Raw genomic sequence first — 26,512 nt, 5'->3', positions numbered from 1 at the left:
AGATTCATGATCTTTTTATGAACTTTTTGAAGTGTCAAAATGGTAGTTGTGTAGCTGTCTGTGGAGGGACAGAAATCTCTCAGATTTCATCAAAAAGATCTTCTGGGTTTGTAATGACATGAGGGTGAGAAATTAATGACAGAATTGTCATTTCTGGGTGAACTATCCCTTTAAGGGCACATTAGGAAACAACAGTCATATAAAAATGAAAAGGGTACATTATCAGTCAAACGTTTGGACACACCTATTCATTTTTATTACTACTTTTTAACTGAATAAGTGATTTTGTTGAACAATGACTTTTTTGAGCGAGCTATTCCTTTAAGATCATGAGAAACAGTCAAACCAGTGTCTCTCACTCACTTGTGTAATCATATTTAAAGGCCCCGTTTTTCTTCTGAAATATCATATGAATATGAAATATGAGTCTCACTCTGAAAGTGGCAGGTGTGGCTGGTGGTTTCAAGCTTTGACAAATACCTTTTCCCCTTTACACAAGATGTCCGTCATTTGGCTGCACCAGTCATTTCTTTGTGGCGGTATTGGAAGCGTTGAACTGTTATCGTAAGGCTGACGTATGGATGGCAGTGTAACACAAAACTCTCCATGGGAAAACTCAGACACTGATAGCAGCCTTGCATCTTTGAGGAAAGCCACTCTCCCACTCAAAAACAGACAAGTGGATATTCATTGAGCAACAATAGGAGGGTCATGGTAGACGTGCTCATTCGGGGTTGAGGAGTCTGGTCTCTGCTGCATGGACTGAGAGATAGACGGAGCTCTGATACTCCCACACATTTGGAGATACCAGGCAGATTTCCTGTTTGTGAGCTAAAGCTTTGATACAAGCTAAGCTGCCCAATGCCATCAAAGGCTGTGAGGACCCAGAAGATAAAGATACAAGACTTCAAATGACCACGCTTCACTATAGATGTGCAAAAACACACGCATGCTCACATAAACATGACGGTTCTTGTATACATGCCTTTTAATGCATGCATACATGTGTTCAATTTTCATTGTAAGCATAAACCTTTACGTTTTGTTGGATTTATGTTTAAAAACAGTGCGCCAAACAAATCTTTTTTGCATTTTGTCTGTGTTCTCTCTCCTAACATTTCCATTAAACTTCTGTTCTGAGATAAAGTGGATAGCTCGTAAGAGTGACTTCAAGTGTAGACAGACATGTTGTAAACTAGCCAGTGTCGACCGTGCAATTTGTGAGACTGTCAAACTCTAGAGGTAATCAAAAGGCCACCAGCTTCACGTCTCAGATATTTCCTTGACACGAGCACAAATCACGTTCTGAATATCTCCCTCATTCTGTCTTATCCAAGCAGAGAGCTCAGGAAAATGACTGCGCTGGAGTGATTTCAGGAATGATTGATTCTGATCTGCATGGGTCACTGTGTCTTTACGCAGGTTCAGCGTGTTGGGTTTGAGGGCCAAAACTCTTGAAAAAAAATCGAATGTGGTCTTTGGATAAGGTTTCAAAAATATATCCCATCAACTGAGCATTGCTGGCAGGCGGAGCAGACCAAAAGGTCGAAACCTTGGAAGGATGAGCCTCGCTGTGAAGTTTGGAGCAGAGCTGGAGATTTCTGGCCTGAGATGGTCCACCCCATGCTGAGAAGCACAGCATAAAAAGTGACTTTTATAACTCGACAGACTGTTGATGCTTTAAAACATTGTGAAAGTGAAAAAGAGGCTGTGCTCTTCACTTCATAAAGACGCTTGACGAAATGTTTTCAAGCCAAATGTAATCTTTATTTTTCAGTTTCTGTACAAAAAGCACGGGATCACAGGGAAAAACAAAAAATCTGAAATAAAAACGAAGGAAAAAACATGCATTTATTTACAGCATGGTCAGAGAGAAAAAAAGGAAAAGTAGAATACATCTCCCTATCTGAATTCTAAAGACATTAATTAAACATTGTGCTTTGATATATTTTGATATAATATTTCATATTTCACAAAGATGCAGTACCTTTCTCCATTTCACTTTGAGTTCAACATTTCCAAAGAAAACAGGTTTCGAAAAAGAAAGCAGAAGCCAGCTCTCTACATCTATGACAAAAAACCTTTCACAAGCTATTAGGAAACTCAATGCATGGGTGAAATGGATGGACGTGTGTGTTTCCAGCCAAGCTGGATCTCTGAGATGTTTTCAAGTGAACTTTGAGATTGAATTCAGCTGTTGTAGTATAATAGGGCACTGTCAAATTGTATTTTCTTTACCCCATTTATGTCTAAACCCCAAAAGGACGAATATGAAGTAATTAGGTCACCTGTGAAATTAAAAGAGGTCTTCAGAAACCACTTTCACATGTCATCTTTGCAAACACACACCTTCACATACTGTCAAGAAAAAAGGGAAAAACCATGACTGGAATATTAAAATGTTACGTCGTTTCCAAGTGTTCACAGTCCAACCAAAGAAGATAAAGAAACCTGCAATGTGATGATCACCTATGTCATGTTTTCCACATTTTCCCTACTGAGACGTTTGCCATTATCTACTGAAAAAATGTCATTTTTAATGCATCATATCAGACTTTTTTTCTTGATTTGTGATTTGAGATACACACTGTTGGAGCACATCCTATTTTAAGGCATCATTATATCTCCTTCCATAATTTAATTTCACAGCTAATCCACTGAAATGTGAGTTGTATTTAAATACAGATTGCATAACTTGTGCATGTGTGTGCAACAACAGTATAAATATCACCACCAGATCAGGCCCACATCTGGTACACGTTGAATCCACATGTACCAGATGTGGCCCGGATCTGGGCCGACACTATGTCGCTGTCTGGGCAGCTGAATGGTTCCACGTCAAAATGTGCTCCGTTTCAACAGGTTTGGACTTCATTCATGTGATACAATAATCATGTGGCACATTAGATATGACAGCATAGAAATTGTGACATTTCACCAGTCGACGCTATGCGGCGAAACAACGAATATCTAATGTAAAATAAACCCCAACAAGGACAGAGAAGTATCATGGAAACATTTTAGAAACATCAACAAAATCACATGATGAACGATTTCAGTTATAATGACCAAAGCAAAGAGTAATCAATCCCAAAAAATCATCTGAAAACATACTGGTGCATATTTGTATAAGTTTTTCTCTTTTTTTTTTTTGTTCTTTTTTTTATTATCATTATTGTTTTCTTCTGCTTGCTAAGATACATAGCTCTTGTAAGTGCCCCAACAAAAATAGTGCATTAGGAAATAACTATGATCATACACGTTTCACAAGAACACACAAGACAAGAGGAGGAACAGGAACACAAATGCTTTTTTGCAAAAAGAAAACATTAAATATACGATTGAAAAAATGTTTTGTCAATGTTTTTTTTTGTTTGTTTGTTTGTTTTTTTACAAAAGTGGTGGAGCTTTGCACCCTGCTTTCAAAAAACAGGTGTCCTGGTCATGTCAAGACCTTTTCTTTTTTTTTGTCGTCGTTTTTGTTTTTACAAAAAAAAAGTGTAATCCCTTTTATTTTTCACTCTTTTTACAATATCTAAAAGGTATTAAGACATCAAACGTGTTGACATAGATATTTGATACTATTATTCAGGCCTAACTCACCAAAGAAATCCCGAAACGAACTTTATAAATACATACAAAAAAGCACAATAAGAAGTTCAACAATAAGTCTGGTACCTAAATGTGATTAAAACTGCAGAAAGCATTCCTGGCTTAAGTCTACCTATCCACACACCTGGAACTACACTGGAACTACAGAAACAGTATGAGGAAAAATGGCTGACATCCATCATCCTGATGATTGCTAAATATCACGGTCTTCAGTCTGGGATCATTTCGTCTGATGGTTTAAAACAAAAGCGGAAAGAAATCAAATCAGCTTGATGTTAAAAACCAAAGACATCGCATTTCGTAAATGGGAATGAATCATTTTCGAGTGGCGTTTTTGAGCTGTGGCAGTCCTGTCTGGATGAGTGGCGTCTCTCTTCTCACAGTGAAAAACAGGACAGACGTACAATATGAAACGGACAGAGAGGAACCAGTCTATAGACAACATCAGCCATGCAAAGAAGCCCTTACGGCTGTGGACGTATCGAAACCTCGGCTTCTAGTTCACATTGCGATATTATCCAGCTTTTCTGCTTCCTGCTCGAAATGCCACCCGGTACGGCGTTCTCAGAGTCTCCAAGGATGAAGTCGTAGAGGGCAAAACAAACACATCTATTGACATTTCAGGACATGGGACATTTTCATATATATATTTTTTTTAGCGATCCAGGTGTAGATGTTCTTTTCGGGCAGCTCCTCGTAGGACTGGTGATGTTCGATAAGGGACTGTCAGACAGATTTGGTGAGCCAGTGAGTTTGTTGTGGGCTCAATGAAGCCTTAGAGGAAGATCAGGTTCCTCTTCACATGGGAGGGACAATCAGACCCGCCATAGCTGGAAGAGAAAAACGACAAGAGGTTAGTAGACAATAATAGAGACGGTTCAAATAACAGATATGATCTATTTGACTCGGATATACACTGCAAAAATGGTTCTCTTACTCAGCATTTTTGTCTTGTACAAACATCCAAAGCAAGACGTAGGATATTAAGTCTTGTTTTCAGAAAAATTGAGTATGTTTTAAACGAGAACAAATATCTGTCTATGGAGTCAGACAAATAATCTTGTTTTCCCTTTGAATTAAGTTGATTTTTCTGACCCCATTGACAGATGTTTTCTTATTATAACTTAATATTAAGGTCAATTTTAAGAAAGCAAGACTTAATAAGACTTCCCAAGTAAAAGTATCTTGATTTACAAGAATGTTTAGATATTTGCAATGGGACAGAGAATCATTAGTTATAAAGTCGTGATCTCTTTTAACCATAAAATTATGGTTGTTACAGGTCAATATTGCAGCTCATTCCAGAGTGAATATTTTTAGCTAAGCTAATATGTATACAGTTTAAAGTGAAGAGTCCATAGAACAAACTGATCTGCAGTAACATCTTGAGAATATAAGAAAGATTGTGGGCTTATAAAATGAGAAATGATCTTGAATGAATAAGTTATTGACTCCATGTAATTTTTATACAATTTTATACTATTTGCCCAGACATCACCACCTGCATGAAAAACAAAAGTATTTTTACTTATTTATTTTGCTGTAAATGCAACCAATCTTAGTAAAACAAAAAGTAGCAAGTTATGGATCAACTTTGTCCTCAAAATTTTAGTGCCTTTTTTTTGTGTGACATATTCTAGAGGAGGGTCTTGTTTCCTGATTGGCTCAGAGTCAGGAGAGGGGTGGGGTGCTCACCCTGTAGGCTGCTCCCATTGGTGCTGGTGCAGGTGGGGGGCGGGGAGGTCTGTGGCCGGACGACAGGCGCGAAGGCGCTCTTCTGTTTGACTGCAGAGATCATATGGACAGGAGAGAATGAGAAAGGGCCCGCAGACAGAGAGATGGAAGTAGGGATGCATGAAGAGGAGGAGGAAGAGGAGGCATGGTGCTCCAATAGAGGACTGGAGGGGGTGACTGAAACAGACACACACACACAGAGACACACACACACACGCACACACCCGCACACACAAAGATGAGAGTTATGAGGTGGGTCATGCCGATTGTTAGAGGGTTAATTGAAGGGGAGGGGCTATGGCAGAGTGAGGCATTATGGGAATGAAACCGTGTGCTACCTGCATTGCAAAGTTGATCCATAACTTAGAACTATTGAAGAGTATTCATGACAGTGTAGTCCACATTTGACTGCCAAACCACACTTTTGCAGAAGCATCAACATGAGATCTGCTTTCTTTTATTGACACACGTATACGTAAAAGCATTACAGAAGACGGTATTATCGGGGCATCTAATATGCGGTCATCTGCATGCTTTGAGAGAAAGACAGGTAATAAAAGCCAACGGTCTTGGCGCTGAATCTTGAGCAGAAAGCTTGAGCATTCTCACCAAACTGGAGTAAAACCCACAATGAATTTTCTTCAATGAAATTCCAATTGAAAACCCTTGCCAACTTGTTTCCCATTTTTATAATGAATGGAAAGCCACGAAACCGCTTTGCGCAAAGCTCGGCCTGCCAAACAAATGCCAATCACACAAAATACAGCTGCTATATTTCGAATATATGAACAGTCTTTAGTATATAAACCTCATTTGTAATTGTCAGGCCTCCAGCATTGTAATCCCCCCCCCCCCCAAAAAAAAATACAGTAGCAGCAGACGTATTTACATGAAAGTGCAGACAGAGAGCTCACTATCCTGACCGCAGCGAGAAAGCGAGCATGTGACGGAGTGAGTGAGAGGCATGGAGGAGTCGTTAATGTGTTAGACATGAAAGGAGATGAAAAAATATGAGTGTTCGTGGAGTTAGTTCGGATGGAGACTTTCACAGTGCATGGAACAGCAGACAGACAAATAACCTTTCCCTCACAGAACACGCAGACAAACAAACAAACAACCTTAGCATTTCAGATTAGCATTAAGATGCTGGCTGAGTTGTGACCAAATATGCCTGTTTGTGATATCCCCTTTTTAGACTTACTTACTTTTAGCTGCTTAAATCCAACTAATGAGAACCCTAAACATACACCGATGAGTTAACAACAACCTTGCTGAAACAACTATATCTAACATATCCTGTCTGGTTTGTAGCTGGTGAATCAGTCTACACTCTTAAAAAAATAAAGCTTCTTTATTGGCATTGATTAACATCCATTGAATCCTTTCATTGCACAAAAGGCTATTTATAGTAGAAAAAGGTCATTTTCTTCAGACTAAAAACTGCTGTCAAAACTAAATCTAAACTTCTTCATGGCAAGAATTTAAACTGCCGAAATGTATTTTCTCTTATTGCTAATACCTTCAAACATCATTTAAATTAAACAGGAGTTAAAGGGATAGTTCACTCAAAAATGAAAATTCTATCAATTCTATCGAACACAAATGAAGATTAGTTGCATAGCTGTCTATGGAGGGACAGAAAGCTCATCAAAAAGAGTCATTAATGACAGAATTTTCATTTTGGGGCAAACTATCCCTTTTCAGCCATTCCATAACAAGTGCAGTCCTTTGTTTTTAACCTGGCCTTAAATACCCGTAAAGTGATCTGTGGTTGGTTGCTTTTCAGTCAAATGTTCCTCTTTCAAATAAGGGAGGTTTGAAAACTGCGTATGGAATATATAGTGCATATCATTAAATTAAATGTAATGCTATTTCCAAAATTCACATTTGTTCTCAGGTGTGCAAACCTCGTACATATTCCTTTTCGATGTCAAGCACTTTTTAACAAAACAAGACGATTTACCAGGTATTGCAGGCCTTACATTTCTAAAAGCTAAATTCAAGCACATCAAGGACTTGTCTTATATATAATAGGGACGTTCACACCACAGCTATAACAATAATGACACAGAGGAACAACATTATTGGAATAATTTTCAGAATGAATTTTTTTTTAAGTTGATGAATGATAAAGTAAAAACAGCCAATTGGAATCCACCTGACTTTAAAGCACTCGAGAATTTAAAGCAGCAAATGGCATAACTGCATTGCATGCTAATAAACAGAATGTTGATCATTATAGTTATCATTACAGTTATCGTTCTAGGTATGAACGGGCCTTAAGAAAAGAACTGTCTACTCAAAGATGCCAAAATGGTTTGGAACCTTTATTTTTAAGAGTGTAGCCTAGCTGGTGAGGCTTGAGGCTGACTGAAACTGAAAGTCTTGCTGGTTAAACTAGTTAAGAAGCCCAGTACACTAGTCTTTTCAGCGCACGTTTCAGGATCTGTTAGTTGACCAACAGGACACTCACTTGCGTAAGGAGAGTTGGCGGCGGATCCGTTGAGGAAACTTGGGGATCCCGGGACGCCCAGGTTGGTCATTCCGGCTCCGTATCCGTTCATGCTGGAGGTGATGGTGTTGTAGTTGGACTGCTGAGGTGTGGAGCTCGGCACGTACCCGCGAGGAGACACGCTGTTTGAGTTACGAGAGTAACCTGGAATGTAAGACACCGCGACAGGTTAAGAAGGACGCTCTTGTAGCTCAAAGTTCAAATATAAACCATGTCAGCCCTGGGATATATTATGAGTTTGCTTATTAAGACGCTTGATGTGATTTGTAGATGTTGCAGTTGGACTAATGTGTGTCTGTGACATGCTGGGTTTGTGTTTCTAGTGGGTGGAATCCCTTGGTAAGTGTGAGAACATTTACCAACAAGATATCCGACTGCTGTTAAGACTCAGTAAAGTCAAACAAAAGTTTGACTATGTTCCCATAAGCAGCAGTGTTTGGGTGTTTTGGACTCTTTTCGCCTGGCGGATGGTAAGATAGACAGGACCATAGCCATAGATATCACAGAGACTTGAGAGAGAGCTCTTTTTGACAGCGAGTAAAAACCCTAGAAACCACCCAGGATGAGGAAGCAGAGGAGTAAAAACGAAATAAAAAACGATATATGATATATGACCCCCCCCCCCCCCCTTTAGAATTTATATTCTAAAGGTCATATTCTTGTGTATGGTAAGGTATGAGATGGTGGTCCAGTGGGTTAAACCATGGAACTGGTAGGCAGAAGGTTGCTGGTTCGATCCCAGCGGTCACCACCAGTGTGTCCTTGAGCAAGGCACGTTGCTCCAGGGGGATTGTGGGGATTGCCAAATGCATAAATGGAAGATGTAAAATTGTTATTAGAATTGAAAATAACTGTTTTCGTTTTGAATATATTTTAAAATGTAATTTATTCCTGTCATGGCAAAGGTCATTACTCCAGTCTTCAGTCACATGATCCTTCAGAAATCATTCTAATATGCTGATTTAATGTTGAATTTTGAAAATGTTTGTGCTGCTTAATATTTTTGTGGAAACCGTGAATAATCAATTTAAAATATAATATGTTTGTAACATTGCAAAAGTCTTTACTGTCACTTTTAATCATTTCAATATTTTTTTACTGACCCTATCTTTTAAATTAATTTCAATTCAATTTAGAAAGAAAAGCAAGTAATAATGCAGATTAAGGAAAAAGAATACACTTCAGAGTCAGAGTCAGAGTCACATAACTGCATCATAAACTGCAAATATCATTCGTTAGCAGAGAGCTGATGTTGGTTAATCTAAGAACTTCCCTAAATAAACTGTTACCTATGTGGGTTGATAAGCTGCATGAAAGTGGTGGTGTATTCTGTAAATCAGTTTGAAACTTAATTAGAACTTGAAACAATAATTAGTTTGATGGATGAATGAGCAAAGCAGCAGGCTAACCGAATTAAATCCTGCTGAAGTTTCACTGCATACAAGCATGAAGTATGAAATGCAATATTTTTATAATGGCTAACGGCCCTTTCCCATGACCTCATGGATTCCTGTAGGTGTTCCTTTCCTGCGTGAATGAGGAAAACAGACGAGAGGAGAACGGGATGAGTGCTAGCAGGAGGGAAAGCAGAGAGTGTCAAGGGAGAGAGAGTTCCTCTGTCTTCCTGTGTGTGTGTGTGTGTGTGTGTGTGTGTCTCTCTCTCTCTCTCTCTCTGATATAAGGAGAGTGATCTGTTCATCTCACATCCATTCCCACTTCCTGTCTGTGAGTGTCAGAGCTGGTGGGTGAAGAGAAACATGGCTCGATATTGAAAACACTTGTGCATGGAAATGCTCACACACAGGGCATGAGATGCACATATGCAAGTCCAAAGGAAATTGCAATTCTGACGCAGAAATTACATAATTCAGATGTTTTAAGCAACTTCTTATAGATTTTAGTGGCATTTTAAGCAACCAACCATGTTATCCATTTATGTGGAATTAAACTCATGACCTTGATGGTGACCATGCTTTAGCAGTCAGCTTTAAAATAGGCCAGTTTTCTATTTGAATATATTTTAAAATGTAATTTATTCATGTGATATCAAAGCTGAATTTTCAGCATCATTACTCCAGTCTTCAGTGTCACATGATCCTTAAGAAATCATTCTAATAAGCTGATTTGATTCTCAAGAAACATTGCTTTATGAATGCTAAATGTTTGCCAACTCTTAGAATTGTAAACCAGTCATTTCTAATTACTCATAATCTCCAAATGCATGCGTGCTGTGCTCATAAACTGCTTTTGCATTTGCAAATAACGTGTTTGATTCTTGTAGCGCTGTCATCCTGAGTCTCTCAGCTCGTTCACAGCCTGTGCCGCTCACACTTCTCTCAGGAGTGACAGGGAGTGCGTACACACACAGCCTCACTCTCATGAACGTGTCGTTTCTATGGGCAGGTGAGTGTGAGTGACAGTTTTGAGTGCTGTGGATGACAGGACTGCCAAAACACAACCATGTGATCGTCACGTACAGTGCTGCTGGTCTGGGGCTGTACTACTGTAAGACCAGATGAACAGATCCAGACACGGACAGACTGACAGACTGTTTGACTGAATTGAAGTGTTTGTTGAGTAGTTTCGAGAAATCATGTCTCAATCAGAACCAGTCACTTTATAGGGCTGTCAATGCAACACCATAGACAAATTAATTCAAAAGGAAATAGTGTGACGAAAACGTCAACACAATTAAGCATGACTCCTTGAACTCTGTGTAAATGAAGTACCACCCTTAAATCGAGTCTTGATTGTAAAATCAAGTGGGTTGTATGCCACTGATAGGCTTCGTGTTAAATGATATAGAAATAAAACAAACAATTTATTGACTTCTAAATATTCATGTATGCAGTAAATTTGATTAGATTCACAGCTGTATACAAGGTGTTTGAAGTGCATGTGTGATTCAGGACTTAAATATGTCAACAAACACACGCGCACACACACACACACGCACACTGACCTTGGTCTCCCTGTGAGGCCTCAGAGATGTTGACGGCGAGCTGGCTGCTGAAAGAGTTAACTCCCATCATGCCCGAGTGAGCACTGGAGCCTGTCAGCGAGGGCAACTGGTTATGGCTCCGTGGCACGCTGTACAGCGCCTCCGTCAGGTCTGCAGCACGCTTTAAAATGATCTCCTAACCAATACAGAGAACACACACACACAGAGAGAAAGAGTTCAAATGATACTCAGTGGTGTTCTCAATGGGTTTCAAGATATTAAATTAACCGTAGCTCCAACCATAGCAAAAAGTATAAAAGAAAACAATGCTCTTGAATATTTAAAAAAAAAAAGAAAACAATGCATTATTATTAATAACAATAACAATAATAATCATAATAATAATAATAATATATATGAATATATTTGTAACTCATTAATATATATATATATATATATATATATATATATATATATATAATTTTTTTTTTTTAAATACAAAAAAATATATACATATATTATTCATATATATAATGTAAAAAAGATTTTAGCAGCTATCTGTATATAAAATCATGACTTTTCTTGTGCTATTCATACCTGATTGTTATGAGGCATCCCATACAGCGCCTCCACCAGGTCTGCAGCTCTCTTCAGCAGTACCTCCTTAAAACACACACAAACACACAGCGTTTAGTCCAATACTCCACCTCTGATACTGTAAATCAGTGCTGTTTGCATCTAAATGTTTTCTAGTCATAAATAATATGCACAGCAAAAACAAGCACCATTTATATAAGCACTATTTATACTATATGTACTATTTATATTAAATAAATAGATCATGTTCTTTATGTTTCAAGTTTGCCCAAAGTTATTTATATAATATATTTGATATATAAGAAAGCCATGCTCAAAAAAAGAAACCAAACATGTGATGAGGCGGACAGAAAAAGAAGCTGTTGGAATCTCATTTACACCAACCTGTCACACACACACACACACACACACACATGCACATACACACAAATACACACACTCAACCTGTGCCAAATCACACAAACAGTGATCCAGGGCTGCGATCCTTTCAGACTACACATATGCTCCACTGTCATTCTTCACACGGCGTGTGTGACTGTGTGTTTGTGCGTGTTATCCTGTAGTGTTCCTGTGTAAGTCACACGTTTCCACCGGCCCACAGACTCCATTCTGGTCTCAATACACCAAACCGAAACCAAGAGAGGACATGAGCACTTTACTAAATTTGATCTCCAACATTTTGTCTTCAAAAATCACTTTTGTCCAACACATTGGTTTATCTATTGACCTTGTCACAATCATTTCTCTCATTTCTAATTGATTTGAGTTTTTATGAGCTCATCAGTGTATATCTAGATATATTATTATAAGTTATATTAACCAAATTCTACAAATGTTGTCCCCGTTGATTTTTTTTCCCTCTCTGCTCTCAGAAATACAATACAATTCAAAAGTTTAGAGTCTAAATTATCATATATTTTTTTATTTAAATTAGGTTTCTAACGCTCACCAAGTAATATTGTAAAATATTATTACAATTTAAAATAACTGTTTTCTATTTTATAATATATTTATTCCTGTGATACAAAGCTGAATTTCCAGCATCATTACTCCAGCCTTCAGTGTCACATGACCCTTCAGAAATCGTTCTAATATGCTGATGCTCAAGAAACATTTCTGATGTGGAAATGTTCTGATGTTTTTTCTTTTCTTTGAATAGAAAGTTCCAAAGAACAGCATTTATTTTAAACAGAAATATTTTGAAACATTATAAATATCTTTACTGTCACATTTGATAAGTTAAATGCATCCTGAACAAAAGTATTAATTTCTTTAAAAAAAAAAAAAAAAACTCAACTTTGAATGCTAAGCATACGACTAAATTCAATAAAGAATAAAAACGAATAGAAAACTTAAATGAAAAGTGACCAGGTAACACCCTTTACGGCAAGGTTGACTTAATTTTAGTTTAACAAAAATTTTCAATGTACCACATACATTTTATGGACCTTTTTATGATGCTTTATTGTGTGTGTGTGGTTTTTTTTTTCTTTTTTTCTCTCTTTTGAGTTTGAGAGCCTCTGGTCACCATCTACTTTCACTGTACAGAAGAGAGACACTCAAACATTCTACTAAGCATCTCTTTTTGTGTTCCACAAAAGAAAGAAAGTCATACAGGTTTAAAACAACAGCAAAATTGTCTTACACAGAAATGGTCAAATGGTCAAAATGGTCTTCCCCAAAGAACCTTTGAGTGAACAGTTCTTAAAATAATATTTTTTTTCTTAGTGTGAAGAACATTTGAATTAGAAAATGAAAGAACATGTTTCCACTATAAAGAACCTTTTGTTGAATGGAAAGATTCTGTGGATGTTAAAGGTTCTTCATGGAACCATAGATACCAATAAAGAACCTTTATTTTTAAGAGTATAGATTTGAGCCAGTATGTTCAGGCTAAAGAGGAGGATCTCTCTCTCTCTCTCTCTCTCTCTCTCTCTCTCTCTCTCTCTCTCTCTCTCTCTCTCTCTCTCTCTCTCTCTCTCTCTCTCTCTCTCTCTCTCTCTCTCTCTCTGATACACACACAGCATTCAGAGACAGACAGAGAGGTGTGGAGGTGATACAGAGGAAGCCAGAGCTGGTATTATGGCAACCTCTACTGGAGCTCCCTGGGGTATTACATTGAAACCTATCCCACATGCATATACACACACACACACACACACACACACACACGACTGTAGAGAGAGAGACAGATGAAAGTATAGAGTAAACAGACAACGAGAGAAAAGAAAAAAACTAAAAACAGGTTGGCTACAGAGAGCAGGACAAAGAGAGGAAACGGCAGAGTAATTGTAAATCTCATGACGAGAGGTGAAAGAGAGAGATGCAGACAGAAAACAGCGTTGAAAGATGAGCAAAGGGGGAAAGGGTTGGAAGAAAACAAAGGAAAAAAGACTCGAGGGACGGAGAGAAGACAGAAGAAGACAAAGTGAGGGAAATGTGCACAAATAAAGTGGAAACGAGTGAGTGAGTGAGTGAGTGAGTATGTTAAGAGAGAGAGAGAGAGAGAGAGAGAGAGAGAGAGAGAGAGAGAGAGAGAGAGAGAGATGAAGAGGGGAAGTTCTAGCTGTTTTTCTCCCTCAAGAGTTGCCAGGTAAGAGGCAGCTGGGGTTGCTGGCAAACCTATCATTACTGTACTGTGAGAACAACAGCCTGTGTCTATACACACTCACACACACTCACACACACACACACACACACACACACACACACACACACACACACACACGCACGCACACTGGAAATATTACACTAATTCTACAATTGTACACAAATCAAGCATGTTGAAATTAAAGGAAATATTGCTTATATTTACAAACAAGTATCAACCCCAAAGCAGAAAACCCTATTCACAAATCTGAGTATATTTCAAATATATAAAATCAAGTAAAATACACTTAACGGTATAGGTGTTCCCAGCATACACCAGGGCTCGAATAATTAATACAGCTGTGTGTTTCACTTTTTGCCAATTTTATTTACACAGTTGTTATTGTTGATTTTGGTCTCTTTGTGTGAACCCCAAAAAGTGCATCTAAACACACACACAAAAATTAAGCTAAATACACAAATATTTCTTAATACTTAATAATAAATAAAATAAAGGACATACATTTAAATAAAAAGTAAATCAAATCTTACTTTTCAGTGTATTGTTCGTAAATTAAATTAAATTATCCATAACATTAAAAAAAGTTTTTAACCTTTTTAGAAATAAATAATGACACTATTTAAGAGCCATTTCATCTTCTGATTATATCAACAAAAACTTTTTTTTTTTTGCACGTTGTCCCCAAAAAGTGTCTCTAGGCTAGAAATACACACCATACACACACTTCTGAAGCTAAAATAAACAAATATGCCTTAATACATGCAGAAAAGCAGAGCTCACGCTGGAACATTAGCTCTCAGGTTTCTCACATCTATGTCATGCAAACATTAGCAGGGCCTGCATCTGTGAAGTGCAGCTCTTAGTGACTGTTTTATGCCAGGCCACGAGGCCCTGAAACTGAAGACTTTCTGGCTGGGTTTCTGAACACACTGTGTGGAAACTGTTACATTTACGAGGAAGAACAACAGTGGCCTTCAGATCAGGCAGAGAGGCAGAAACAGGCTCAGGAAACCACCAAATATTGTGATATTCCTTTGGAGTTTCACTTTAAGAGCTCATCTGGGACCGTGTTTGTGTGGTAGTGCACACACACGCACGCAAGAGAGGATCGGGGGGCATATGGAGATGGGGGCACTAGGCTTCCTCCTCCTCCTCATCCTCATTTACTTGCATTTCCCACGACAAAATATGACCTTAGAACTAACAGTCCTTCCTCAGCCAATCAACAACGAGCAGTAACGATCCTCACAGATGGCTCAAGTCAATGACAAACACGAGCGAGAGAGAGAGAGAGAGAGAGAGAGAGAGAGCTGATACATTGTGCTCTGTTGTTCCTGCGTTATTTAATGTAACATGTTTATTCAACCTTTGCATTAGTTATAGTGTGAGGAGTACAAACTTGTTTTGTAAACTCCAAAACTAAATAAAAAAGGAATATGATTAGAATAGAACAAGAGAGCACCTTGAAAACACACCCAAAACAAGACCTGTCATCATTACCTTACATTTTAAAGACACAACCTTTATTTAAAATGTGTATATATATATATATATATATATATATATATATATATATATATATATGTATGTATGTATGTATGTATGTATGTATGTATGTATGTATATATATATATATATATATATATATATATATATATATATATATATATATATATATATATATATATATATATATATATATATATATATATATATATATATATATATATATATATATATACATACATACATATATATATATATATATATATATATATATATATATATATATATATGTATGTATGTATATATATATATATATATATATATATATGTATATATATATATATATATATATATATATATGTATATATATATATATATATGTATATATATATATATATATATATATGTATGTATATATATATATATATATATATATATGTATGTGTATATATATATATATAGTATATATATAGTATATACTGTATATATATATATATATAGTATATATATAGTATATACTGTATATTGTATATACTGTATATATTGTATATACTGTGTATATATGTGTATATATATATATAGTAATTTTATTGCACTGTAAAAATGTTTTGCAAGATAAACAAACATTAAAACCAATCATGTTATTTAATATGACAATATCAACCTGATTATACAGTATTAGGTTAAAAAAAAAAGTAAGTGTCAAATCAAAATCCTTTTTTATATATCAATTTAGTGGAATATTTTGTAAATTCACTCCTGTTTATTCATACTATCCATAAAACTGTAAGGTTCATAATCTGTAAATATGTCTATTCTGGCTTAACCTAACTGTGTCTATATATTTTTTCAAATTTGAATTCTTTAATTGCATTATTATGTGTCTTGTTTTTGTATGTGTATGCATGCACTGGAAAAAATTGTGCAAAACTCTGATTCTGATGATTGTATTGTTTTGAATTATTGTTATAGCACGCAGTTTTCATGCATCTATTAGCGTCCAGTGTGTGTTTATGAGTGCTGTGTTTTAAGTGTGTGTGCACCTGCTCATAAAGTATTTCTTGTTTTACTGTACGTCTGGTCGTCTCTCTTTTACGGTGTTCCTGTGGGCGCCAGTCCTCCCTCCCTCGCTCCCTCCCTTTATCTGCCCATCTGTACGTGTCTCTGTGGTTTGGTTCTCCCCTGCTCTCGTGCCTGATGCTGTCCAGGTATGGGGCTCTTGTTCCAGGCTGCCTCCCCGCTGCAGTTCCCTGTGTTCGGCCCCAGCCGCCCAACCTGTCCCTGGTTCAACAGCGCTCTGCCATCCACACCCAGTGGGCAATCTGTCACCAGCACAGCCTTGGCACTGGCAGAACACCCCTCATCTCGCTCTCTCTCTCTTTCTTTTTCATACCCTCTTTCTCCTTTGCTCTCCTCTCCTGTCCTGTCTTCCCTCTGGCCCCGGCTCAGTTCATTAATCTCCATTATAAAACAGAAGTTAGTTAATGTCTCTGATGCTCGCTGGCTACGACACCCTGCCACGGGCCCTTTGGCACAACATGAACACTCACACACACACACACACACACACACATTTACTCATGCTTAGCTATTCACATCTTCACACACATTGACAAATACAACATACTTGCATGAAACAAAACAAATCACACACAGATTTAGTAGTCTGCACGTTCTGTGTTTACATAACGTACAAATAATGTAATGTGAACTTTTATAATAAGTCAAGTAGGATTCATTAGTTTAGAGGTACATTTTTCTCTTACTTTGGTTTAGAGATTTTATTAAACGCCTAACCCCAAGTACGCTGAAGAAAGAAAAAAAATGTAGGGTTCACTTTAAAACAATTTTCTCTCAGAAATTGCTAGTAAATTTGGTTAGCCTGTAAAATATGAAAAGAAAATAATTATTTGAGAAATGAGAAAGCGAGGCATGCAGAAACAGAGAAAAATGGAGAGAGATATAAAATAACTTCAAACAGCCACGAGGTGAATAAACCGCACAGTTCTGCTCTGTGGACTTAGCTTTATGCTTCATTATTTATGTGGCGTCTACAGAACGACCTGCGGCTACTTTACACACGTTCCGCTCACACATCTCTACAAACTATGTCACATCGCACTTTCTCTGCCAAAACAAAAAGTCCGGCACATTCCCTATCAAATGAAGTCTGCCAGCACAACTCAGCACTGTGTTCCCTGTAGTCAAGCTGCTCTATAACCTCAATATCACTTGGAGGCTCAATACTCACTCTGTTGAACCCCCTAATGAAATGCAATCAATGATTGATAAGGTGGCAGTTGCCCTCAAGTAGACCCGCTGATGATTACAGCCGGTCGGCCCGAACACCTGACCCTGCTCTGGGCTCCAGAGGTGTGCCACCCGGCCCTGGGAGAGACAGGCGCTGGGCCTTTTGTCTTATTAGATGACTGTCGAGGTGTAAAGATCTGCCGCCTGCCAGGCATACAATTAGTCATCCTGTGATCTTTATTACTCTAGGGTGGTGGTCTTTCTTAGCAGAGCCCCAATTCGACACCCTCTCTTCCTCACCCGGGAGCCCCAGGTAGTGCTGGGGATCAGGTGATTGGACCTTACGGAGGGTCCCTCGCGTCACGGGTTAAGGACGAGGCAGGAATCTCTCTTGTGCTACCAAGAGGACTGTGAGTGATCCTCTGCAGGGTCAGAGGAATCGGCCCACTCGATCACCCCTGGTTCCTCCATATCCTCTATAATAACTTTTGCAAAATTGTTTGCAGCTTCTCAGGACAGAGGGTATGAAAAAAAACATTTTTCAAACGTTCTTGGTATGGCTATATAGCTCTTGAGAGACTAAAAAGTACTTATAGTATTAATATTTAATGATTATTTTTTTTTAATTAAAAATGTTTTTCAGATCAGGATGCAAATTATATGACTTTACGCTATTAGTAATTTTCATCTCAACACAATCGTCTGAGTTGTCTTGCAACCCAAATAGCCTCTGGGCACCCTTAGCGCAAATGTCAACACGTCAAAACGTCTTGCAAAACGATTAATCTGAAACGGAAAAATTAACATGTTTTTATAGGCATAAACAACAGCAGAAGTGTGATTTACCTGCATGGAACGAACACGATTTATTATTATTACCTAAAAATAAAACGATTAAAAACATATGTGTTAATTGAAATAAAGCTATTAAATACAGCTATTTAAAAATATAAATATTATATGAAAAACTGAAAGAAATGTTGCCGTGGCTGAAGAACTAAAATTACTAACTGGAAATAAATCAACTGAACTACATGGAATAACAATAAATCAAAAAAATAATAAATTAATAAAAATTTAACTCAAATCTAAATATAAAGTGAAGATATAAAAATAAAAGTTAATTCAAAATATTAATAATAATATATACATAATACTAAAATGACACTGTAAATAAACACTAGGCCTAATATTATATTAGTATTTATTTATTGTACAGTACGTGTACTTACCTAATAAAATACTGGGTAATATTTAGGTAACTACAGGGGTTAAGGTTAGGTTTAAGTGTAGGTTCAGAGTTAGTACCTACTTTATTACCCAGTTAATGTAATTACTGTAATAAGTACATAGTATCATCCATTCATCCTCCTTCCTTTTAAAAGCCTATTATTTTGTTATCCAAACTATGTGCGATTATATGCTCAGCTGCATTTTATTATTTGCATTTAGCATTGTTTTTAGCATTAGCATTAGACTGTCTGAGAACATCATAAGAAAAAAGTTCTCTCTTTGTGGAACAACAGTCTGTAAAACCCTTTTTTCGGTTCTAATTGGAACCTTTATTTTTAAGAGACAGGTCGGGAAGGGTTCGGACTCTACGAGAGAATCGCTCGGGGAGGCATGCGAGCGGCTCCCTCCCCTGAGAGGTGTTCTGGATGAGCTGGATTCATGTCTGCATGTTAATCTCTTCACTCTACCTGCCAAAAGGCAGAGAGCACGTGTTACGGTGCATCAAGATGCTGTGTTCCTCTCCTTTTCCTTTTCACAGACCTCCATAGCCTAGCATCACAGCATGAAACCATCTCAACACTCCTGGCCCCCTGCTGTCTTTGTGTGTGTGTGTGTGTGTGAAGTGTATGTGGGTGAATGGGTCACGAGGAGTTGCTCAGACGCTCTACAGTTCATTCAGCACAGGTAACAAGGTGAGTCTGTTTGACTTTAGATTGGCCCGGCTCTCGGCTCTCTAGCCCTGAAGGCTGTCTCCCGACAAGCCTGTTTCTATCTTCCCCCTATCTTTTCTTCCTCCTGTTTTCCCCTTGCTTTCTTTCCAGGGGCTCAATTATGGGAGGATGGTTCTCAAGCGCCCGGCGAGAGCAGATCAGCTGACCCGGGAGAGCAAGCCATCCGACAGGTCCCCTAACAATGATAAATCACATACACACACTGAGCCTGGTGAGCAGAGGTCCACCACACACACATACATACATATACAACATTACAACTTGCGCACACACACACACACACACACACACACACAAGCTTATGGTGCTAATAAAGAGCAAATGATAAAGTAAAATGTGCCAACATGACAAGGCAAAGGAAGTCAATAATATACTTCCTCTTTAAAGAAGCCGCACAGTAGTATAAAAGGGAGACCGGGGATAGTTGTCACGCTGGTAATATCTAAATAAACCTGAGCCAAAAGTCCAACTGCACAAATGTATTTTCTTTTAAAAATAGCTTTTTTTGTTGGTTTCAAACTTCTAATTAGAAATGTCTTTGTCAATTCAGATTAGCAAGTCACATGCACTATATGGATTTAACCCTTAGCATATAGTGTAATTGGGGCATGTTGTCACAAAAGTCAATGTGTGTAAAACAAACTATATTGTTTTTCCTGGGCAATCATGATTGCAATGTTTAATAATCTTTATTCGCGTCCATACAGAAATTGACTCAATATTCACTCAAGTAAAAAGTGTGACAACTAGCCCCAGTCTCCACTATCTACTTTTGTCCAGGGCTTCTGAGAGCTGCCACATGTGCATAAAGTGCATATTCTCTCTTACTGAGCAGAAAGCCAATTTATAAATATTGCTGCAAGCAAACAGTTTGACTTTTTTGGTTAATTTAAGGTGCATCTGACTGTCTTATGTTGGAAGCAGACTCGGTTGCTAAGAGAGACCAGCATTCTGAGTTCACAAGACACGGCATAATCCAGGTGTCCGTTAGAGTGGATCTCACAGGTCGTTAACCTCACGGTAACCTGGGACTTGTGTCCCAAATGCCAGAGAGAAACGCAGCTGCCTGCGGGACAGAGGAGCGTCCTGAATCACGTCCATATTCATGATCTATCTGGACGGAGAGGTGTGTGCTCACGGCCAAACCTGGGACTGGAAATGAAATTATAGATAAACCTGATACATGCCTGGCCCCAGCAAAGGTCGTCAGACAAACACAGCTGGGTTTCTAAATGCTGGGGCCATCACTGGCACACACACACTGCAGATCTGATCAGGGGTTTGGAAAGGGTCCAAAAGCAAAAAGTAAATGCAAAAACACAGTCAAACTCTGTTATACTGTCAAAGAAATCTGTTGTGCAAAAATAAATCAATCAATCAGATGATCAGAATATTCAGTTATTTTTCAACAAGACAATTCTCCTGCCCAGATTGCAAAGACAACCAAGAAGTGGCTTGAGAACAAGTCCATCAGGCTCATGTTTTGGCCTGGTCAGAGTCCAGATTTGAACCCTACTGTGAATATTTGGTCTCACATTAAACTCAAACGAACATTTTTCAACTGTTTGAAGTTTGAACATGAATTGTTTGAAGCCATTAATACTGGGTGGAAAAACACTGACTCTTCTTTATGTAAAAAGCTGTCTGCACACTTACGAAGGCTATTCTGTGCTAAGTTACTTTATCTACAGTATTTGTGCATTTCCTGATCAGTGATTTGTGATTAAAGGGATAGTTCACCCAAAAATGAAAATTAGCCCATAATGTACTCACCCTCAAGTCATCCTAGGTGTATATGACATTCTTCTTTCAGACTAATAAAATCTGAGTTATATTACAAAAGTCCAGCCTAATCCAAGCATTAGAATTGGATTCATAGTTGCTCTGTTTTTGAAGCCCATAAAAAGTGCATCTGCCCATCAAATAACGTGCTCCACGCGGCTCTGGGGTGTTAATAAAGGCCTTCTGAAGCGAATCGATGCGTTTGTGTAAGAAAAATATCCATATTTAAAACTTTATCAAGTAAACTTTCGGCCGACCGCCTTCCCTGTTCAATTTATGGAAAAATTGTTGAAAGTTCCCCTGCCAAACGAAAGACTAACGCGACCAGGTCCGCTCGCCATGACGTCACGTATGCATCTTGAGTTTCACTGTCAACATTCAACACTTTTCCACTGAAGGCGGTCGGCCGAAAGTTTACTTGATAAAGTTTTAAATATGTATATTTTTCTAACACAAACACGTCGATTCGCTTCAGAAGGCCTTTATTAACACCCCGGAGCCGCGTGGAGCACGCTATTTGACGGACAGATGCACTTTTTATGGACTTCAAAAACAGAGCAACTATGAATCCAATTCTAAAGCTTGGATTAGCCTGGACTTTTGTAATATAACTAAGAATGTCACACACACCTAGGATGACTTAAGGGTGAGTAAATTATGGGCTATTTTTTCATTTTTGGGTGAACTATCCCTTTAAGACCTAGCCTGGATGCCAGCCGAACTTAGCCCCGCCCACAAGTTCGGTCTGGACTTGACCCGTTGTGGAGCAACTATGCTCGAACCAGAGCTGTTCAGACCAATCAAATTGTCAGGATGGGCTTTATACGATGATGGACAGATGATCAAAAGTAACGTAACCATCCACGTCACCAAAGAGCGCTTGGGTTGAATTCGTTCTAATCCTAAACAGAGAACTTGTTCGTATATTCATTCACCTTTACTATTTCTCTCAAAAATGATTGTAAGTACTCCGTGTATCCTTAAATTCTTTTTTACAACACCGGCAAAGATCGTTTCCGCTCATCTTCTTCTTCCAGCGTGCATGCAGTTGAGTTCTGTTGACAACTATGTGTCGCTCTGTTGCTCTGATTGGCTGTGGGTCTATCCAATTGAGTGCTGAGGCATTTTCTATCCTGGTTCGGTTGAAACACGCCTCATAATCACAGGCCAATGGAGCAGAATCAGACTCATATTCTGACCAGAATCTGAGTAGGACGACGTCAGGCTAGTTAAGACCATTAAAAGACTACTAAATATTTTGCCATTTTTGGCTTGCTGCTTTTTGTTTGTGTGTGTGTGTGTGTGTATGTGTGTGTATGTGTGTGTATACATATATAATTTATTTATTTGTCTATTTATTTACTTATTTGCATGCTCAATTACTTATTCATTCACATAGTTATTTATTTACCTCCTTTACTGCCTTATGTATTTACTTGGTTATTTATTTATAGGACTGTGTCAAAAAACGAGGCACCAGGAACAGGCTTAAAAAAAAAAAACTGTCTACATTCTTATTGAGTTTTCCTCTTGAATGTATAAGTATATAAGAGGTGATAGCTGGCGGTCTCCTCTTGCCACGTATCGCAGCATCAAAGCGGCCAGACAATGTATGCTCACTATTAGTATCAATTTACAAATAAACTGCTTTTTTGGTGACTGGATCTCAGATGTCAGATTTTGATAAATGGTTTCAATTTGGCAGCTGTTTTAAAGTGTCAGTCCGCATCAGATCTGATCCCCTCCTACACCAGAGCCCTGCCCGAAAGAATCTCTCTCACTTAGCTTCCTGCCTTTTTAGGGGAAAATAATCTTTTCATACTAACCAGGCGGCAAACCGCCCAGGGCACCTGACGGCACATCGAGTGTGTGTGCGTACGCATGCATGTGTGCTTTGTATATATACACACACAGTCTGCACCCGTTGCATATCAGCTTTGTTCTTTGATTTGTTGCTTGTTGCTGCCCCAAAGCTGAAATATGCCACCAGCATGGATAACAGCAAAGATCTAACCTCCATCTCACCCTCTCAAAGCCAGCATCACACAAACAGTTGTTTTTTCATTCACAAGCTGGTACGATCTGCTCTTCTACGTTATCAAACAGAAGACCCTCAGGCTTTCAGATTCAAAGTTTGCTTCACAGACATAGAAAACACCCGTACTTTGCAGCAAGAATGGAGATGCAAAGCTGAAATATACAATGCCCATCTTACGAATGTTTACACTTATTTTAAAATTGATGTCAAGCGTTTCTTTTCTTTTCTTTTTTCATGAGAGGTTGTGTAAACCACTTTTGTTTTCACTTGCGTTTTGGTCGATCGGATCACAAGTAGACAAGGGAGACACATTCCTGTTTACACCTGGTGTTTTAATCCGTCTCTTTTGTCCCCTTTCAACCTCTTCTGTCCTGATTTCTTCCAGGGGAGGGTCTATGGGCGGCTGAATGTATGGGTTTTTTCAGATTTCATGGACAAAATAAGCTTTGTATAAAACATACGGAGAGCAGCAGCTTTTATTTCTGCCTTGATAGATGCCAGACCAAACGTGCTTGTTACGTCTTTCATCTTCAAACCAAACTTGGGTCTTCAGCTGACAAAGTTTAATCCTGCCTGGCTCATTTGTGGCTGTTTGAACACATTCAACCACAGCATCTACATCACAAAAGCAATCCGGTTGAATGCGTATTCGACTACCTCTGGAAGTGGTCGAAAGTGGAAAAGCTCAAAATGTTTTAGACCCCATCTACACCTGTATTTAGTGTCGTCCACTTGTGATCCAATTGACCAAAATGCATCTTAATACCAGGTGTAAACAGGCTCTAAAACACAGCCAGGAAAAGCAAAATGTGTGATTTTGATTGAACAGAAAAAAATCTGCAGCGAAAGCAATTACTTCAGACCACACTTACCTTAGGTAACCTCTCTGGGTCTCCAGGGTGACGAGGGATGACCTTTTGTAGCCTCTGGAAACCGTAGTCTATGGTGGGTTCATTCAGAGCTGCGGGAGAAACCCAAAATAAGATGTTTATTTGATTGAATTGACTGCAGTTCTTTCAGAAACAGGCCATTATGTCATCTCGTCCATTTCCCAGAGTTCTCTGCCACGACGCCCAAGAGTTCAGAAGGATTAAATATCAGTGTGTGTGTGTGTATGTACATTTGTCCCAGTATATTTGTTTACATTCGTCCCTGTGGCATCAATCCAGGCTTCCCCCTGTGTGAATTTGTTTTATGAAGTGTTTAGTGAGGCCCTATGGCCTTCCTGTCCCCCTTTACACTTCTTTATTCCCAAACTCTAACCTTTCCTGCCTAATTCAATTCTTCTCTTCTCACTCAACCCTGCTCACGTTTTATTTCATTCTCTCACTGCAAACAGCACCTCATCTTAGCCCCTCTTTTCCATCTCTCCGTCGCGATACGATGGCAGAAAGAAACACCCGGAAAGCAGTTAGGGAGATATTTCTCCATAATCAAGCCCATTAATCATAAAAGGCTGTCAAATTTGACTTTGGGGACAATTTGTCAGCCTTCTTGCCCGGTCCGCTTTTGTCACCGTTGCCTCTTGTATTCCGTAAGGATGATTGACAGTCCAAATGCTAGCGAGTAGAATACCTAGTTTGCACTAATATGCATAAGCGGTGCTTTCATGAATAAGAATAAGGTGGCTGCGCAGGAGCAGGGGCCTCTTTTCAAAGGGCCCGGTGCCGTTTGTCGTGCGTGGCAAATAGATGTTATTACCATTATAACAATATTTGTTTTCTTTCCTCGGGAATGGGTCTCGGCGAGCTGCTAAATCAAATTTGTTTGAGCCGGTTTCACGGCGAGGAGGAGAAAAGAGCTCGCGGAGTGACAGCGGTTGCGGAGGAGGGGGTGTGCGGGGATCTTTGTGACTCAATGCCCCTGTGAAAGTGAAGGGAGAGTCTCTCAGGACGCTCTGAGAAAGGCGCTGTGGAAACGATCGCGTTCCGTCTCCAGGTCAGGAGAACTGTGGTTTGATCAAGCGGCAGTGTGATTAGACTCAGTAAGCGATATATGTGCCATTGTTTTGTTATGTCATCTTTGGACAGTCTGCTATGCGATAATCGCTGCCATCTGGATATAAAGTATCAGGAAAAGAGACGGAAGAAGAGATAAAGAGATAAGAAAGAAAGAAAGAAAGAAAGAAAGAAAGAAAGAAAGAAAGAAAGAAAGAATAAACAACAAATGAAGGAAGGAAGAAAGAAAGAAAGAAAGAGAAAGAAAGAAAAAAAAAATAAACAAGGAAGGAAGGAAGGAAGGAAGGAAGGAAGGAAGGAAGGAAGGAAGGAAGGAAGGAAGGAAGGAAGGAAGGAAGGAAGGAAGGAAGGAAGGAAGGAAGGAAGAGAACGAAAGAACAAAAAAATAAACCACGAAAGAAAGAGGAAAAATAAACAACGAAAGAAAGAAAGGACAAATAAACAACAAAAGAAAGAAAGGAAAAATAAACAACGAAAGAAAGAAAGAAAAAGGAAGGAAGGAAAGAAGGAAGGAGTGAACAAATGCATGAACAAGTAAATAAATGGGAAGGAAGGAAGGAAGGAAGGAAGGAAGGAAGGAAGGAAGGAAGGAAGGAAGGAAGGAAGGAAGGAAGGAAGGAAGGAAGGAAGGAAGGAAGGAAGGAAGGAAGGAAGGAAGGAAGGAAGGAAGGAAGGAAGGAAGGAAGGAAGGAAGGAAGGAAGGAAGGAAGGAAGGAAGGAAGGAAGGAAGGAAGGAAGGAAGAGAGAACGAAAGAACAAAAAAATAAACCACGAAAGAAAGAGGAAAAATAAACAACGAAAGAAAGAAAGGACAAATAAACAACAAAAGAAAGAAAGAAAGAAAGAAAGGAAAAATAAACAACGAAAGAAAGAAAGAAAAAGGAAGGAAGGAAAGAAAGAAGGAAGGAGTGAACAAATGCATGAACAAGTAAATAAATGGGAAGGAAGGAAGGAAGGAAGGAAGGAAGGAAGGAAGGAAGGAAGGAAGGAAGGAAGGAAGGAAGGAA

At 38.6% G+C, this 26,512-nt stretch overlaps 1 protein-coding gene across 6 annotated transcripts in view; it reads right to left on the bottom strand.

The window, feature by feature from the left end:
- Window positions 1-3,167: 3,167 nt before the first annotated feature.
- The window catches only part of LOC307140202 (transcription factor COE3), a 120,221-nt gene continuing 96,876 nt past the window's right edge, over window positions 3,168-26,512 (bottom strand). For 2 of the 6 annotated variants that reach the window (XM_079839511.1, XM_079839510.1), the window contains exons 11-16: window positions 24,420-24,508; window positions 11,397-11,462; window positions 10,821-10,995; window positions 7,820-8,002; window positions 5,308-5,523; window positions 3,169-4,442 (exon numbers count right to left, since the gene is read on the bottom strand). In XM_079839511.1, the coding sequence (XP_079695637.1) occupies window positions 4,411-4,442; window positions 5,308-5,523; window positions 7,820-8,002; window positions 10,821-10,995; window positions 11,397-11,462; window positions 24,420-24,508 (761 nt within the window). In that variant the 3' untranslated portion in view covers window positions 3,169-4,410. Of the gene's footprint in view, window positions 4,443-5,307; window positions 5,524-7,819; window positions 8,003-10,820; window positions 10,996-11,396; window positions 11,463-24,419; window positions 24,509-26,512 lie in introns of all 6 variants that reach the window. The other 4 variants (XM_079839515.1, XM_079839514.1, XM_079839512.1 and 1 more) reach the window with 3 other exon arrangements.

This window comes from Gobio gobio (genome assembly GCF_949357685.1).
Source record: "Gobio gobio genome assembly, chromosome: 16".
In the NCBI taxonomy this organism is placed as follows: Eukaryota; Metazoa; Chordata; class Actinopteri; order Cypriniformes; family Gobionidae; genus Gobio; species Gobio gobio.
Note: the sequence above shows the minus strand (reverse complement) of the source record. Positions and strands in the feature narration are given on the sequence as shown.